The 17,218-nt window shown below is 44.8% G+C and overlaps 2 protein-coding genes across 17 annotated transcripts in view; one reads left to right on the top strand and one right to left on the bottom strand.

Moving 5' to 3' along the window:
• Nucleotides 1-485: 485 nt before the first annotated feature.
• Nucleotides 486-12,847, top strand: HMGCS1 (3-hydroxy-3-methylglutaryl-CoA synthase 1). Of its 3 annotated transcripts, XM_063320651.1 has the most exons (11): nt 486-638; nt 4,779-5,236; nt 5,623-5,748; nt 6,259-6,423; nt 7,124-7,292; nt 7,407-7,577; nt 8,355-8,461; nt 8,809-8,934; nt 9,198-9,361; nt 9,761-9,867; nt 11,581-12,847. In XM_063320651.1, exons 2-10 carry the CDS (start codon nt 4,789-4,791, stop codon nt 9,851-9,853), a joined length of 1,569 nt encoding a protein of 522 aa, XP_063176721.1. In that variant the 5' UTR covers nt 486-638; nt 4,779-4,788; the 3' UTR covers nt 9,854-9,867; nt 11,581-12,847. The 3 variants fall into 3 exon arrangements, with proteins under 3 accessions (XP_063176721.1, XP_063176720.1, XP_063176722.1); XM_063320650.1 differs by lacking the exon at nt 11,581-12,847 and having other exon boundaries at nt 9,761-9,868; XM_063320652.1 differs by lacking the exons at nt 486-638; nt 11,581-12,847 and adding an exon at nt 3,196-3,233 and having other exon boundaries at nt 9,761-9,868.
• Nucleotides 12,847-17,218, bottom strand: part of NIM1K (NIM1 serine/threonine protein kinase) — a 35,008-nt gene continuing 30,636 nt past the window's right edge. For 11 of the 14 annotated variants that reach the window (XM_063320659.1, XM_063320657.1, XM_063320658.1 and 8 more), the window contains 2 exons: nt 16,042-16,310; nt 12,847-13,944 (listed from right to left, as the gene is read on the bottom strand). In XM_063320659.1, coding sequence (XP_063176729.1) covers nt 13,195-13,944; nt 16,042-16,310 — 1,019 coding nt within the window. In that variant the 3' untranslated portion in view covers nt 12,847-13,194. Of the gene's footprint in view, nt 13,945-16,041; nt 16,311-16,901; nt 16,987-17,218 lie in introns of all 14 variants that reach the window. The other 3 variants (XM_063320665.1, XM_063320667.1, XM_063320666.1) reach the window with 1 other exon arrangement.

The raw sequence follows: 17,218 nt of genomic DNA on the forward strand, positions 1-17,218 counted from the left end.
AGGAGGTGACACAGGCCCAGGGCGCGGGACCGCTCTTCCTGAGGAGCACGACCTGTGCTCCCAGGCCCCCGCCCGCACCGGCCTCGCCGCCCCCAACCGCCCCGCGGCTCCCCTCAGCTGCTTCCCAGCCCGGTCTCGGCGCTGGGGGCCGCCGGGACCCCCGGGCCGGAGGTCGGAGGCGACAGGCCGGGCGGGCCTCGTCGGGGCCAGGCGAGCCTTGCCTCGCGTTGCCAGGCAACGTCCCGCTGGCCTCGCCGGGGCCCGGCAGCCGTCCTACCCTCACCCGCGGTCGGCAGCGCGCTCCCATTGGCTGCCTCCGCGCTGCGCTCGCCTCCCATTGAGCGCCCGCCGCCGCCGCTGCGTCCTCATTGGCGCGCTGCCCTCTGGCCACGCCGCGTCACTTTCTCACACCATTCCCCCCTCCCGCCGCGCCCGCTGCGGCCCGGCCGGTGGGCGGGACCTGTGCGGCGGCGGCTGCGATTGGCGGCGGGAGCTGCCGCTCAGGGCGCGGGCCGGAGCCCCGGCGGCGGCGCTGTTTAAAGGCGCCGCACGCCGGCATCCTGTGCTGTCCCCCCGTACGTGCCAGCGGGAGAGGGCGCGGAGCGGCGAGCGACACCAGGAGCCATCTCCTCCGACAGGTGAGGGCGGCTGGGCATCCGGAGGGGCCCTGGGGCTGGGCGGCCGCCCCCGCCTCTCCTTTCAGCCGCGGCGGAGGAGGGGACGCGCGGAAACACGCGTGGGGCGAAGCGCGCGTGGGGGACACAGGCGCGGGGCTCAGGGGTGGGTCGGTGGGGATGGGAGCGGTGTTTTCACTGGGTGGAAGCGCGTTTGTAGTCAGTAGTGCCTGCAGTGCGGCAAGGGGGGAGCGGGGGGGAGGAAAAAAAAAGAAAAAAGGCGGGGGGAAATGGGGGGGGGAAGGAGGAAAGAAAAACCAAAAAGAAGTGTGTCTGTGTGCCTCCTAACGCAGGTGCCCGCCCGCCCCGCGGCGGGTTGAGCGCCGGTGGGCGGCTGCTGAGGGGCTCTGCCCCGCCTCGGGGGCCGCCAAGAAGCCGGGAAGCGGCGGCCCCTTCCGCGTGTCGTCTCTCAGTGTCGCGACAGAGGCGCCCACCCAAGCTGCGGAGGGCAGGGCAGGCGTGTCGTGTGTCCCCCTCCCCCGGCCACGCCGCCCCCCACCCCCCCGCCTTCGTCGAGCAGGGCGATGGCAGCCGGGCGCTGCCCCCGGGGCGCCGTCACCTCCTTTGGCGACGGCGACTGCCGCAGGGTTGTGAGCATCCCGGCGCCCACCCGTGCTGCCGCCGGGGTCGCGGTGTCGGGCGGAGGGAAGGCGCCGCGGGTGGGTCCTCACGGGTGAACTGGAGACACCGCCTCTGCCGTTTGGTGTTTTGACGCATTTTGCCAGTTTCCCCACGTAGCCGCATCTTGAGATGCGGGGCACCCACAGGGGTGCCACGTTCACTCGTGGGCGGAGGCAGTGACCGCTCGTGGCGTGGCGGGCGTCTCGGGTGTGCGTGGTACCTTCAGGCTCTGCGGGGATGGCTCAGGGATGTTGTAGCTGAAGCCGCCAGAGCATCACCGTTTAACTTCCGAAAAACCAGCCCAAAGCGCCTGCTCCATCACCAGTGAGGGCCCTTCCCCAGGTCCTCCAGAGGCAGAGTGCCAAAGGCAGCAACGAAATACATCGCTTGTGGCAAACGGGCCGGGGGCTTGGCTTCCAACTTTCAGCCAAGTGTTCTCTGCAAACTGAAAACTTAAGTGGGAAATCAATAAAGTCAAATTATTGACAAAATATTCTCAAATTCTCAACAAAGGCAAGGAAAGCCACCAGTTGTTGCGGGAGAATGTATTTCTGGCAACACTAGCAGAAAGTAGTGGCCCTTTTATGCTGCTCACTCATTCCATACACGATCTTAAGGGGACACAAAACGAAGTAGGTTTCTCATTTTTATATATTAAAGTATTTGGGGTTCTTTAGTCTTCTAAAAGAAATCACACTTTTTGAGTACTCTTTCATTTTCAGTAAAAACTCAATGATGGGATGTTGTTTGCTGTTTGACCAGGAGGACAAAAGGCTGTTTGTTTTACATCAAGTAAACAAATTTTTTCCTGTAATGACTGACTGACTTAAGATGTCAAATGTCCCATTTTCTTCAGTGACCAAAGCAAGCTTACAAAGCAGTGATTTTTTTCATTGCAGTACAGCCCCATGGCCCTGACGACTGCTTTGTTAGGTGTATTTGGTGAGCTTGGTGTTGGGTGAGCCATGAGAATACAATAGGAAGAGCCTCCCTTGAGTTGTCTTCTGCAGGAAGTTTTCTGATGAGAGAACTGCGGCAAGGAATGTGAATTAAATGCCAGTTTTGACCTCAGAGTTCTGTGAGGAGCGAGCACAGTGTTTTCCCCAGCCCTCACTAATAACGCAAATCCTTTTGTCGTACTGAGTTCCCAAATAATTCACTGCCTGGTTGAAAGCCACTGCTCTGTGGCTGTTACGGGTCAAGTGCATTGCCTTTCAGTACATGACTTAAATAAAATCAAGTGTCCCGAGAGTCTCTGCAGCCTCTGATGTTCAGCTTTATGGCTGCCGCAGCAGAAGCAAGCTCTGCTCTGGGTACAAGTCAGAGTCAGTCTGGCAGCTTGCTGAGCCACCAGCCCTCAATATTACCATTTTTTTTTTTTTTTTAGCCCTCTCTTGAACAAAAGCGAGGTGTTTTAGAGCCAGAGACGCAGACGCACGCCAAGCTCCTTTTTCCCCAGCTGGGTTGCCCGTTGCCTATGGGATGTCCGCAGAGCATCCTCACCTTCTTCCCCGCCCCCCACCAAAGCAGATTTTTGGGCAGAACGTGAAATTTTTTGGTAGAACGTGAATTTTTGGGGGGGTAGAACGTGAATTGCAAGGGGGGAGGGAAGGAAACAACGCTCTGGGGGTGCGGGTAGGACCGGGCAGCGACGGCGCGGCAGAGCCGCGCCGTCGCTGCCCGGTCCTGCCCGCACCCCCGGGAGGGGGCGTGGCTAGACCGGGAGGGGGCGTGGCTAAACCAGAAGGAGGCGTGGTCACTGCATCCGAGGCGGGGGGCAGAAGGGGTGTGGTTTTCCGAAGGGGGCGTGGCCACGTAGGCGCTTGCGCACGGCCCGCTGCGGTCGCGAGCGGCGCATGCGCAGTCCTCCCTCCCTCCCTCCCTCCCCCGCCGCCCTCAGTGCCCTCAGCGCCCTCAGCGAGGCCGCGGCGGCCTGAGGTGAGGGGCTCGGTGGGGCCCGAGGGCCTTCGTGACAGGGATGAAAGGGGAGCGGAGGTGGCCGTCGGGAGCGTGAGGAGGAGGAGGAGGAGGAGCGGGGGTGGCGGCGGCGGCAGGGTTAGGCAAAACAGCGCGGAATCGGTTGTTTTGCTGAAAAGGGCGGCGGGGCGTGCTGTGGCCGCCAGCGCTTCGGGGAAAGCGGCTTTAAACAGTTTAAACAGCCTTCCCGCCTCCCGTGTGGGTAAAGGCTGCACGAGAAGCATTTAAAAATTAAATAGGTTATTTCAGGTGCCTCACGGGTGTGGTTGAAACCTTGTTCGAGGCAATGGAAGCGAATGGGGAGGGCTGTGCACCCTCACCTTAGGTCTTACCTAAGGCTGCACCTGTAATAGAAGACACTTTTTCCGTTTTTTTCGTATTTTCCAAACATTTGTCTCAATATGCATCTTGCGAAGCCATCTTTCCTGCAGGGAAAGGCCTTATTATGGGGGTTGTTATTATGGGGCTTGGAACTAGATGATCTTTAAGGTCCCTTCCAACCCAAACCATTCTATGATTCTGTTACACAGCTCATGGTGGTTTTATGGAAGAAGTGGGATCAGGTGCTTGGGTGAGGGTCCTTGGAGCTGGGCACAAAAGGGACAAGCGCTCTGTAAGTGCGCAAGGAGCTGTGCGGGGAGATGGTGCCTGTCTGGGTAAGGAGGATAGGGTAAAAGTAAAAGGATGCGGTATGTCCTAGAGCGTTGTGTATCCTCGGGTGTGGTGACAGTAAAGTTACGGGGGTTAAAATAAGAAAGCTTGGTCTATCAGGGAGAATCCCCATGTGTTCATCTCAGCCTATGAAACATTCCTCCAGGACTGGTGTTAGGCGTTCCAGTGTTCCAGAATGCTAAAACAGAGTGTGCTTAAAACAAATAAACAAAAAACCCAACTAAGAATAAAATAAGAAAACTCCACCCACCAAAAAAATAATTCTGCTGTCTCTGTCACAAGTATGAACAAAATGGAGAGACTCAGGGCACTTAATTTAAAAATAAAAAACATTTTAAAAAGTCATAGCCTGTTTTAAGGCAGAAATTTCCTGGTAAGGTTAAATTTTAAACTTCAGTTCTCAACCAGCAACATTTGAAAAAGAATTCCAGTGTTTCTAGCTTAGTTGTGTAAAATTGAGACTTTGCAGATAAGCAAATGTGGAATAATGAGAATAAAGACTAATTTCTCAAACACTTAATGTGTGTTTTGCTTCAGTGAAATAACTTGGCTTAACCACATCTCTTCATATCTAGGGATGAAATTTGTATTTTCACTTAAAAGTACTTCTTAATATAAAATGTTGCAAAACTTCTAATGATGTTTACACTATGCTCAGACCAAAATGTACCCAGAGGCAAAGGCTTGCCTTCTGCAAATGACCTTGTAGAATACCTGAAATTTAACTTTTTCTGTAAGCCTACAGAAAATGAAAGTAGGTCTCTCAAAATGGATGCAAATAAATCAGCAGGTTTTGTGGTTTTCTCTTTTTTTTTTTTTTTTTTTTTCTTAAAGATCTGCCACGATGCCTGGGTCTCTTCCAGTGAATGCTGAATCCTGTTGGCCCAAAGATGTGGGAATTGTTGCACTGGAAATATATTTTCCCTCCCAGTATGTTGACCAGACAGAGCTGGAGAAGTATGATGGTGTCGATGCTGGGAAGTACACCATTGGGCTAGGCCAGTCAAGGATGGGGTTCTGCTCCGACCGGGAGGATATCAATTCTCTCTGCCTGACTGTGGTTCAGAAGCTCATGGAGAGGAATGGCCTTTCCTATGATTGTATCGGGAGATTAGAAGTTGGAACGGAGACGATAATTGATAAATCAAAATCTGTAAAGACTGTCCTGATGCAGCTTTTTGAAGAATCTGGTAATACAGATGTAGAAGGAATCGACACCACCAATGCATGCTATGGAGGCACCGCTGCTCTTTTTAATGCTATTAATTGGATCGAGTCCAGTTCTTGGGATGGTAAGTTTAGAGTATTTTCTTAAAAAGTTACATTGTCCTCTGGTTTTGAGTAGTTTGCCTGAAAATGACAGTGTTCGTGTTTAATCGTATAAAACCCAGTAAACTGTTCTTGTCTTCTGCAGTCTTTTTCTTAAATGCTCTGGGCATTTGCCACTACTTCAATTACAGTGCAAAAAATAACAACATGGCTAATAATCACTGGTCTTTTCCTGTAAATTTCAGCGGCTGCCAGGAACTTGAAATGGGGGGGGCAAAGTCAGGATTGAAGAGCCCCTTAAACTTGGGGTCATGTCCTCTGTAACCAAAGTCTGAAAACTGCTGATGGATGTTAAAATGTGCTAGATTCTTGGCTGTTTCTCATGGTTATTTCTGTGTGTTTTTCACAGGACGCTATGCACTTGTTGTTGCTGGAGACATAGCCGTGTATGCCACTGGAAATGCAAGACCAACAGGTGGAGCTGGTGCTGTTGCTATGCTGGTTGGTCCAAATGCTCCCTTAATTTTTGAGAGAGGTTAGTCCTGTGAGAAAACAAATTACTGTTCTGCCAGAAAACCGGATCCATTCTGAAGCCTGTCTCCTGGTTTTTGTGTGTTGCTGGAGGGCTGAATTAACTCCCACTAATGTCAGAAATTGTACTTTGTGTCCTCTTGCTCTGGGCTAACTTGGCCAAGTCCTGTTACAGGAGGCAGCAAGGAACAACTAGAGGTGCTCTTATCTCTGTATTTCCTTGGAGATTCTTCAATAAAATTGACAAAGAGTGGACTAGAGCTGAATAACACTGATCTCTACTTTCAAGGCGAAATGATGAAAATCATTTGTTACTTGTGTTTGTCATGCTCAGTCCTACTGTACTTAACAAGCAATTGAGAACTGCGTGAAACATTATCTTAAGGGGCCTGAAGTGCTATGAAAACCAGCTTGACCTTGCTTGTTTTGCCACAGGTTTTAAGTGATGCATTGAAGTTGACTAAAAGCAGATGAATAAAGTAACTTTCAACTTTTGTCAATTTCTCTCCATCAGGGTTGCGTGGAACCCACATGCAGCATGCGTATGACTTTTATAAACCAGATATGGTCTCCGAATATCCTGTAGTTGATGGCAAACTATCTATACAGTGCTACCTCAGTGCATTAGATCGCTGCTATACTGTCTATCGCAACAAAATCCACGCCCAGTGGCAAAAGGGTACGTAGCCTCACCTGATGACATTGCAAGATATGTCAAATGCTGGAATGTGTAACTACACAGACAATGTGTTTTCAAGTTTTAGCATCTAATCTAAAGGCTAGTATATGGGTCCCTTTCTTCGTGTTTGTGCTCTCTCCTATAGGAAATGTCTTATTTCTGTTCTGGTATAGCCAAGTACCTGATAGTAAGCAGTAGTCTCTATAGGCTGTTGTTGTTATTAAGTATAACACTTTGCTTAAAAGCCTGTTATTTCCCCCCTCCACCCAGGCTCTTAAGATATTGAGATTAATATTTAAATGTTATGTAACAATACTGATTTATTATTTTTTTTTAACTCCTATGTTTAGTAATTGCTTCACTCAGGAAGCATAGATGTAAAGATTAGGTAGTTAAATTATAGTAGATTATTTATTGTGTCAAAATGTGTAGAAATACAGAGATTCTGTTAAGCTTATAGCTGTTCTTAGAAGAAGGGCAAACATTGTTAGTTGGTGCAAAAGATCAGTAAGAAACTAATTTCTAAATAGAAGTAGCAGCAGTGTGTTAAATGAATTTGACAGCAATAGTTAGTCGTACAGTTGTCTCTTACCTGCTGACGTGTTAGGATGACTGGTAGCGTGCCACCACCCTATTTCATTTTCTTAGTTGAAGTGAGTACTAAACATAAGTTGTAACACGACGTTTCTGCCACTTCCAGAGGGGACAGACAGACGTTTCACCTTGAATGACTTTGGATTCATGATCTTTCATTCTCCGTACTGTAAACTGGTACAGAAGTCTGTGGCTAGACTCTTGCTGAATGACTTTCTCAGTGACCAGAACCCAGAAACAGCAAACGGTGTTTTCAGTGGTCTGGAAGCTTTCAGGTGAGAATGGCTGCTGTCTTCTTTATTCATATAATCTTAATTTGCTACGCGTCAAAGGTTTGTTTTTACTTTCTGCTGTTCTGGTAACTGTTTCTCAACTTTTTTTTTTAACAGGGATGTAAAACTTGAAGATACGTATTTTGACAGAGATGTGGAAAAAGCTTTTATGAAAGCCAGTGCGGAGCTCTTCAATCAGAAAACCAAAGCTTCTTTACTTGTATCCAATCAGAATGGAAATATGTATACCCCTTCAGTCTATGGTTGCCTTGCCTCTCTTCTAGCCCAGTAAGCATAAAAATGGAAAAAAAAAGTCATAACTTTTTATATGTAAGGTCATAGAAGGTTTTTGTTTCAGAAAGCCTTTTGTAAAAGCACCATCTGGCAAACCTTTTCATACTAGATTTCCTTAAGCAGAAAGACTAAAGTAAAAAAATTATTCTGCACACACAATTGGTTCAAGTGACAAGCAGACTCAAAATTTCTGTGTCAGAAGCTGATCTGAAACAGTTGCTTACTGCCTTCCGAAGTAGGATCTTACTTGTAAGGTGATGTCTTTTCCCAGCTTCAACCTTCTCCCTCCTTCCCAAAAAAAAACCCCACTGCAGTGGAAAAGAGAATCAGAATGCCTTCTCTGTTTCACTATAATAAGCAAATCCACATTAAATTACTCTTGTCTTAACATTATTTTTTTTTTTGGAATGACAGACCTTTACAAAATTATGTTAAATTAAACCATTCCTCTTGGTTTCTTTATTCTGGCTTTCCCTTCCAAGATGTGGTTGTTCATTTTAGGCTTTAGGTCACTGAAGAATGAAAACTGTCTGCCTTCTAGATAGTCATATTCTGGGTATTTCTTTGTGCTGTTTTGCTTAGTCAGGTTTGGAACTCATCCTGTAACAGCAGTGTTTGAAATTGTGTTTTTAAAAGTCATCATTTATGCACATAGCATGCTAAATTTGTATTGTAGTCAGTATAATTTGCTTTCTGCTCTTCGTAAGCTAGCTGCACTTTTTAGTTGTTTGGCTTAATTCTCACTTCGAACAACTGTTGCTTGCTTTGCAGGTACTCCCCAGAGCAGCTCGCAGGACAAAGAATCAGTGTGTTCTCATATGGCTCTGGTTTTGCTGCTACGCTATATTCCATCAGAGTTACACAGGATGCCACTCCTGGTGAGTGAAAGGAAGAGGTGTTAATGAACTCCCGTGGGCAGGCTCACTTCTAAATGCCTTGTTACACTACCCACCAGCATAAGCAAACTTGCAGAGCAATGCCTCATGGCAGCAATGGTAAACTGAAGATGTTCCAGCTCCAGGGAATGTTTGAGTCTCTCCTTGGGCACATAAATAATAATCTTCAAACTGTGTTAACGTTTTGATCGAGTAATTGGGAATATTTTTAAATCACTAAAAGTTTAGCTTCTGTGATGCAAAATATTTTGAATGGGCTTGAAATGCCAGCGTGCTGGTGTGCAGTTCTCAGCACTGGTGCTACCTTACATGGTGGTTTTATGTTGTAGGTTCTGCACTGGACAAAATAACTGCCAGCCTTTCTGATCTCAAAACAAGACTTGACTCAAGAAAATGTATTGCACCTGATGTCTTTGCTGAAAACATGAAGATTAGACAGGAAACACATCATTTGGGTAAGATCTTCATAAATATAAATCATTCCCAGTCTTACAGCAAAATGCTCATCAGTTAACTCACCTGACTTCAAGTGATCGGGGCATAGAATGAAGGAGGTGTCCAACCTACTTCTGAATAGCTTGTGTTTATTGGCCCATTGTGGCTGAAATGAAAATGCAGTGTTATTTCTGGCTTACTGCGTCCAAACTGCAAAGGTCTGTGTTGTGTAAAACCCTTGCCTGGAACCAATTAACAGCATGTTACTGGGTTTTTTTTGCAGCCAACTATATTCCACAGTGTTCGGTAGAAGATCTCTTCGAGGGAACATGGTACCTTGTGCGTGTGGATGAAAAACACAGGAGAACTTACGCACGGCGCCCACTCATGGGTGATGGACCTCTGGAGGCGGGAGTTGAAGTTGTCCACCCAGGCGTTGTTCATGAGGTGAACACTCAGCACTCTTTTAAAGTTTGATATAAATGGTGAACGGTTTATGTGCTTGTCTTAGCATGTGCATGTATGTTAAATGAGGAAGTGGTTTAACAAGTTACATTCAATACTTTGTTAACATGTATAACATGCAAGCCAGAAGTAAAAAAATTGAACACGGGATTTTAAAAAGTACATTTCATCGTAACAAGAATGAAGCTTCACAAGAATGAAACAAGAACAAACTGGCTCTTTTGACATAATCAGTTTGCATGAAGCATGACCAGTTTGATTGACTTAAGACCAGGCTGTCCAGTGTAGCATGAATGTTGTTTGAGAGTTGGACTAGCCGTGAAGTATGAATGTCTGTGAACTAGAAAACTGTATTTAATGTTTTTTTTCCCTTCTTCTTAGCACATCCCAAGCCCTGCTAAGAAAGTGCCAAGAATCCCTGCAACAACAGAATCTGAAGGCGTTACTGTTGCCATTTCCAATGGGGAGCATTAAGATACCTCTGTGAGGTGGGGAATGAAACAAGGTGTGAGGGTAGGGTGAGAGAGAGAGAGAGAAAAAGGATTGCAGTAGCGCTGAAGTTTCAGTGTATAGTAGTGCTTCACTGGGGCATGGGAAAACTGTTCAAGCTCCTTGAAAAGATTTGTCGTAATGTGGCGTGCTGATACAATATTTTCAGAACACTAAAATCAGGAGTATACTGGAGATAGAGGGACTTGCTAGGGGTTGTGTGAATTCCTTAACATGTCTGAATTTTTTTAAATTGCTGAGTTGTAGCTGTAGTCTATTACAAGGTCTTTGTATGTAGAAAAAAAAAGAATCTTCTGCTTGCTCTTTCCATGTAAAATGACTTGAAACCTACACTGTTAACTTCTACTTCTACTCAAGTGTGTGGCAAAATAGTCCAAGCTTTTAACGTTAGGGTTCTCAGTGCCTTGACAGTGAGCAGTCTTCTGAATACTGCACTTCTTCTCTTTCCCTTCATCACCTTCCCTTTCTTCTCCAGCCTGCCTCCCATCACCCTGTTGCTTTGGGAGAGGTGTAGAACCAAGTTACATTCATTGCCAGAACAGAATCGCCCTCCCCTGTCAAAATAACTGGATTAAGAACAGCGAGACTGACAAGTGGTTTTCTTCCCAGAAACTCTGTGACCCACTACGTAATTCCTCCTAACGTCCATATTATGTGGTTTATACCTCATTATAAATCACTGCAGCCTGGGAGGAAAGAGGAAGAAGAAGGGACGTAGTAATTCTTTTCTTTTAAAGAAATGGGTTCGTTGATTTGGCACCTTTCGGGATTGTTTAGTGGAAGTATCTAAGGCAGCAGAACTTTCAAATAAAACTTTCAGATATTAGAGAGCTGTTTTAATTGGTAAACAAAGGGAGGAAGATCACTTTGTCTGGACCTCTGGCCTCTCACTATTCTTTATACAATACTTTTCTGAAAGACTTTCTAACTTTGAATTTGGCTTTGTACTTTGAAGTCCTTCTCATTATTGGTAGTATTGTAGGAGTGGGGTCTTTTATTCCTTTTTTTTTTTTCTCAACATGCAAGCTGAAAACTATCCATTTTGCAAGTGGTAGATATACAGTGCTAAAGGGGAGTCCATTCTGGTAGATTTTTAAAGCCCAGATTGGAAATGAACTATGATATGAGCCTTGTGAGCTTGTAATATATATTTAAATTGAGCTAATGTACAGAATGAAGTTTTGTTGAATTTATTTCTTTGCTAATTCTACAAAGCTACATTATCTAATATAAAGTAGCAAAAAATAATTTGTCTGTTAAATTACAACTTTTTTTGTGTGTAATGAAGTGTTTGTATTATCTGTCACTCACCAGGATTTGATAACTTACTGTATTTGTACAGTCAAGCCTTGGTAAAATAGTTGTTTATTATAAATTGATGAATACTAATCTGTTTGTTCTGCTGATAATGATGGAGCAATGATGCATGATGATAGTGTTTGCAGGTATTTTGGTTTAGGTTGCCCTTGTGAAACTTACCTTGGCACCAGAAAAACAAATTGCCATGGAACAAAGTCCATTGCTGGCAGTGGACAAGCCAAGAAGGGAGCTACTGGCACAAAGTTAACCACAGGGACCTCACCGTCTGTGAGGTTGATCCTTTATTGAAATAAAGTTTGAGATATTTGAAACTTGTTGGAGTAGTGCTGACTTGTTGAGTTTTCAGGATGCATTTTTTTTTTCTTTAACAGGAAAGAAAGAGGAAACTGGCCCTGTGAAAACGCGAAGTTGTGGGTTCACAAGCTGTGTGGACCTTCTGGATCTTTCTTCCTAATATTCCGTTACAAAAGTGGCAGGAAAGGGTTGCTTAGGCTGGTGCAAAACCATTATTTCAGGGCTATGTTTCAAGATAACTTAAATGCTTTCATAGGGAAACTGTTTGTAGTGGAGGAATTCATTCCCAGCTTATGAAACACAGTTCGTCTTTATGACTGTCTTATGAAAGATGGTATGTGTTGTCCCCCTCAGAAAAACTGGGAAGGAGGGCTGTTTCTTGCTTTGTCCTTACCTGAGCCTCACTGAGTCCAGTTTCCCATAGGTGGCTTTTCAGAGTCATTCTGTTGCTCATTTACATTAATTACTGCTTTTAAAGTCAACTGATGATCTCATCAGTCCCCATAATAGATAACGCATCCTGCCCTTACATATGAGAGCACCAGTTGTGCCCCTCTGAACTTCCTATTAGTTTACTTGCCTTAACTAAAAATCATACAGGCTCAACTCTTAGCTCAGGCACCTCAGCAATGGCTGTTCAGAGAAGGACAGCTACTGCACTTTTCCATTTGCATTGGAGCTGGTGGTGTTGAAGATTAAAGTACAAAATAATTAAAGCTGAAAATCGGAGTACCGACATCTTGGTGATGCTCAGAACAACTGGAGTTGTCAGACTATCCAACCTATTACTTGTAGTGGTCAAGAGTGTCAAAATCAGCTTTGTGCCAGCCTTTTTTGATTAAGTAGTATGGCAGGAGTTAGTACAAGCCTGTAATGCTCAATATATAAGTGGATTTTTTTAGTGGTTGCATTCAGCTTAGTGACAGCTTGTGCTAAAGCAAGAATTTAAAACTACATGAGTTTTGGAGTACGCTTAAATCTTTCCTTATTGGAGTGCATCTGGAGTTGAAGCAGTTGTAGGCTGTCAGAGTCACGCAAGCAACAGAAGGTGACAGAAGGCTAGTAGACAGTAGCCCAGCCAGCCACGCACTGGGAATTGCCACTGCACATGCAGAGTTAAAGCAGCATCTCCTAATTTGCCTTCCTGAGTTGTGACAAATTAGGTCAACAACAGCATTGCTGTTTCTTTAAGTACAAAGATACACATTTTATCATGTTTAATTTGCTGAGGAAGTTTTAAAGAAGAATTTGCAGTTGTTTAGATTATGGTCTGGTCTCTACTTAAATTTAGTTCTCTGCGAAAACTGTCCTGGTTTGCAGTGCTAAAGTTGTGTCAAGCTGAGGTGCGACTTTCCAAGAAGTTTGCTCTTATGTGCCTGTACTGAGAATCTCCCAGGCATGTCACATGCAATACTATTTGGTCTTTACTAAAAGATCACCTCCGCTAATGATCCCTTACCTGTTTCATTTACCTGGGGTTCTTGGCACTGGCTATATCATGTCTCTGGAGCAAGGGACAAACAAATGCATGACAGCTCTGTATTTGAACACTTCACTGAGACACAAGAAATGCAAAGGAGATGAGGCGTTTTTAGTTTATTCAGAAATTACAAAAAATGTAACACTAGAACTTGTGAAAAGTGAATAAAACCCTTTGTTAAATATGCTGAGCATAAAGCCTGCAGTGCAACTTATAAAATAGAACACAGCTTGGATGTGTGCTTCATCCCGCTGTAGGAACTGATTCCTCTCCTCAAGTCTTGTTCTTTGGGGTCTGGATGGGACATGATAGGAACACATTCAAGTGCCCTTTTCTTCTGTACTTTGTGCAAAGTAATTCTGTAGACCCCTGTTACTGAGCTGCGCGCATCTCTTCCCTGGTTATTTTGAATGTGTTCTTCTGTGATTCCCAGATCTTCCAGAATATTTTTCACTTCGATTTCTTCCTCTTTGAGTGTACTGGTGTCTGATAAATACTTCGGATCCAGTTTAAACGGCTGTAAAGGTTTGGGGTACTGTATTCCTTGCATCCATTCACTGTTCATAATAAGCTTGACAGAGTATCGTTCGGTTGGTACTGGCTGAAGGATTCCTTTTATCAGTTTCTGGCAAGCTTCTGAGAGGCAGGGAGGCAAATTGTAGGTCCCTTCAAGAATGCACTTTTTTAGTTTGGCCACTGTATCTGCCCGAAATGGCATGATACCCGTCGTCATAAAGTATAAAAGGATTCCCAGTGCCCAGATGTCTACATAAATGCCAATATAGTTTTCATCTCGGAAGAGTTCGGGGGCAGCATAAGGAGGAGAGCCACAGAAAGTATTTAAAGTTTCATCTCTTTTACTTATTGTGCTGAATCCAAAGTCTCCCACCTTGACACAGGTGTTACTGGTGTAGAAGACATTTTCTGCTTTCAAGTCCCGGTGAATTATATTGTGCTCGTGCTGGAGAAGAAGAAGAAAATTTGATAATAGCTGGTTCACAGGAAAGTTCTTGAGTGACTAGCTGGTATCATTGATTAATCACCACATGGGAGAAATGGAGTTATCTTGGACCAAGTCAGAAATAAGCATTGCAATGAAACTGAAGAGTTAAAGTATTTAAACAAATTTAACTTGATTCTCTACTGATACAAGAACAATAGAGTAGGTGGAGAAGATGGGAAGAAGGATGCTGGGTTTTTTAAGAATAGCAGTCTCTTGTTAAACTAATATCAGTTACTTTCATGAAACAGATTTGTGATGGCATCGCAGCTAATCCTACAAGACTAGGTATCTTCATGTGCAAAATCTCTTTTTTCAGAGTTCTGAACACTTGCTTTTGCAATGACTACATTTCTGTCATGATGTAAGTAACAAAAAATAATTTCTTTTTAACCAATTCCATTTTTGTGTGTATTGTAAACTTGTGGACTTATGATGTGAAAGCGTTTAGTTCACCAAGTGAGCATAATCACAGGTAAAATAAGTTGCTACATTTCTGTTGCGTGATCTAATGTCCTGTGAGGAACTGGTGGTGGCAGGAGAAAAGGACCATGGGCTTGTGCCTTGTGGTGTTTTATGTTGTTGCAAGACACCACATTCAGTGGTGTCCTCTAGTTTCAGAAATCTAAAATAAATGCATACACTGTAACTTGTACGTTTTTCCCTTGGAAATGGCAAGTAGTAGCCAAGGACTGAAACTGAGTTTGCTCTACTTAGTGGCGATATACCTGTCTTGATTAGGTAAGGGTTTAGCTTAATCTTTAAAATGATTAGGAAGAATGGATGTGTTTGAGCACTCTCTGCCCTACCCTTTGCAGTAACAAGGTGCATGTATCCGGAGGCAATAAGGAAACGCTTCAGCATCCCAAGATTTTTAACCTGTCATCAAAAACAGGCAGGGATCTTCTGTCCTCATATGGGCGGGCACCAGTGAGATGCGATTTAAGCAGCCTGGATTTGATGGTTTAGCAAAAGTAAAATGTTTTGCAGGAGTCTGTACAAGCGAAGAGGTTGGCCAGCTTGGTAGTCTGGGTTTAATGCTAAGAAATAGATGTGATCTTGAAACATAAAAATAAGTTCCAGTAGCTGCTGAGTCCTGTCCTATGGAAAAGGTGTTGAAGCTAATTAATTACTTACAGGGCATGTGATCATTTTGTCAAAACATATAAAAATGCATACTGTTTATATATGCCACGAGCAGTTTGTAATGCAGTTTCTTGGTGTCTGACCTGGGAACATCCTTGCTTTTGCCTTCGCCTGAGGCTATTACATGCCAGGAAAATACGAGCCACTGGAGGGCACCCTGAGCCCACTTTAACAAATACTACTTTTACGTAGTAAAAGTACTTGCAGAACAGTCTTCCCGTGTTTTTATACTGTTGTTTGAAGTAGATGTAGTTACTGTGCAAGGTTCAGAGGACATGGTACTGAAGTAGTTAATTGCTCCTTTTCTGCCTTTATAAGATGTTTTGGGCTTTACACAAATAGCATCATCCTAAATCCAGTTGCAATACCAAAGACTAGGCCAGGGGAAGTGACTGGCTCAGTGTTAACTTCACAGATTTGTGCCAAAGGGAGGACTGGCAATTAAGTGTATTAAGTGCCAGTCTTCCATATTCATTAATAAGCAAGCTGGATGTTTGCAGCACCTAACAAGCCTCTTCTCTGGAACACTTTGTTCTAGCAGAAGATCAAGACTGATCATATGTTTTGAAACAGCCTGAGGGAATTAAACTCTTGTTAGCTGGTGCCTACAGCAACTTAAAGCTGACAGGAGAAGGCTAGAAGGCTGTTGTTAAAGGGATGGTTCCACCCACCAGGTGTTCCCAGTTCAGTCTCCTCCCAAAAGCTGTCAACAGAGAGGCAGTAACTCAAGGTGGTTGTGAAAGCTCTCTCTGGTACCTTTAAGACAGCTCTTCTCTAGCTGTTTTGCTCTTCAGAAATGCGGGTCTGAAATCTTGGTAACAGTAAACCTACTAGTTGAAAACCAAAAGATACATCCACAAAATCTGCAAGACTAGTGAGGGGCAACCTGCCTGTGGCAGAAGAGCAGCTTACCATGTGCTTCACTGCAGACACAATCTGTGAGAAGGTTATTTTACACTCTGTTTCTAGCAGCTTCCCTTCTGTGCTGATTTTAGTGAAGAGCTCCCCACCTCCTGCATACTCCATCACCAGGTGCAGTTTTGAGAGTGTCTCCACCACTTCATACAGCCTGATGATATTTGGATGGTGCAGTTTTTCCATGCTGGATATCTCACGAGATAGCAAACGTTGAGTCTTCCGGTCTAGCTTTGTCTTGTCCAAAATCTTAATAGCAACTTTCTCTGAAAAGAAAAATGCTTGTCCATGTTGTTAATGCAATAGGTACAAATGGTAGTACTATTTACTTAGAACGATGCTTGGTTATAGAAGCGCACTAAGATTTCACCTCTGATCAGTATAAGCTAAGCTGCAGAGGCCTACGAAGCCCCACAGTCTTTCACGCACACCCATGCCCCTTTCTGTCTACCGCATCCTACTCACTGCTGAGGTAGCTAAAGGCTGGTAGAGTATTGCAAGGGCTAATCAAATCATCTGCTGTCTTAGCGTGCTCCGCTGATGTCAGGATAATACGTGTCTGATGGCCACAGTTACAGCATCTGCTTTCAGTGTCTAATGCTGGTAAAGAAAGCCTGCGCTTTCTCTTTCGCTGTTAGCTCCATGCTCTTCAGAGAAGCAAGGCCTGAGCCTGGTACTTGCAGACTAATGGAGGTGTCATATTTAGGTGCTTTGAGCAGACAAACAAACTCCGGGGTAATTTAGGGGCTCTGGCTATAACCCTGCAAGGTTATAATGGAGACGCGTTTTTAAGTTGGTGTGACTTACAGAACTTTTCCCTAACTTCTTATCCCACACCCGCACAAGTTCTCAGTTACCAAAATCAGCGCTGTAGAGGTTTGTCTTTCTCAGGGTAGCTGTGGCAGTTTTTCCAACACGTTCATGTATGAGTAGTTCTTGGTACTGTACAGAATACAGGAAAAGGACATTTTTATATCTATATGCCACAGTGGGCCACGAATCCACATCACACAGAGACTTTATTCTGAGGAAGGGAAAAAAGCAGCGAAGGAGAATAAGTTGCAGGGATCCTGTAAGACTAGCTGTCTTAAGATGTCCTGGTAACACAGAGCTGCTGTTGAGTTCTCCATGTTTCTGTAGTCTATCTACTGTGAAGCCAAGGGCCACAAAACAC

Source organism: Chroicocephalus ridibundus, chromosome Z, assembly GCF_963924245.1.
Source record: "Chroicocephalus ridibundus chromosome Z, bChrRid1.1, whole genome shotgun sequence".
In the NCBI taxonomy this organism is placed as follows: Eukaryota; Metazoa; Chordata; class Aves; order Charadriiformes; family Laridae; genus Chroicocephalus; species Chroicocephalus ridibundus.

Coding starts and splice junctions, on each gene's coding strand:
- HMGCS1 (XM_063320651.1), top strand. CDS start 4,789: ATGCCTGGGTCTCTTCCAGTGAATGCTGAATCCTGTTGGCCCAAAGAT. Junction 5,749..6,258: donor TCCCTTAATTTTTGAGAGAG/GTTAGTCCTGTG, acceptor TCTCTCCATCAG/GGTTGCGTGGAACCCACATG. Junction 9,362..9,760: donor ACCCAGGCGTTGTTCATGAG/GTGAACACTCAG, acceptor CCTTCTTCTTAG/CACATCCCAAGCCCTGCTAA.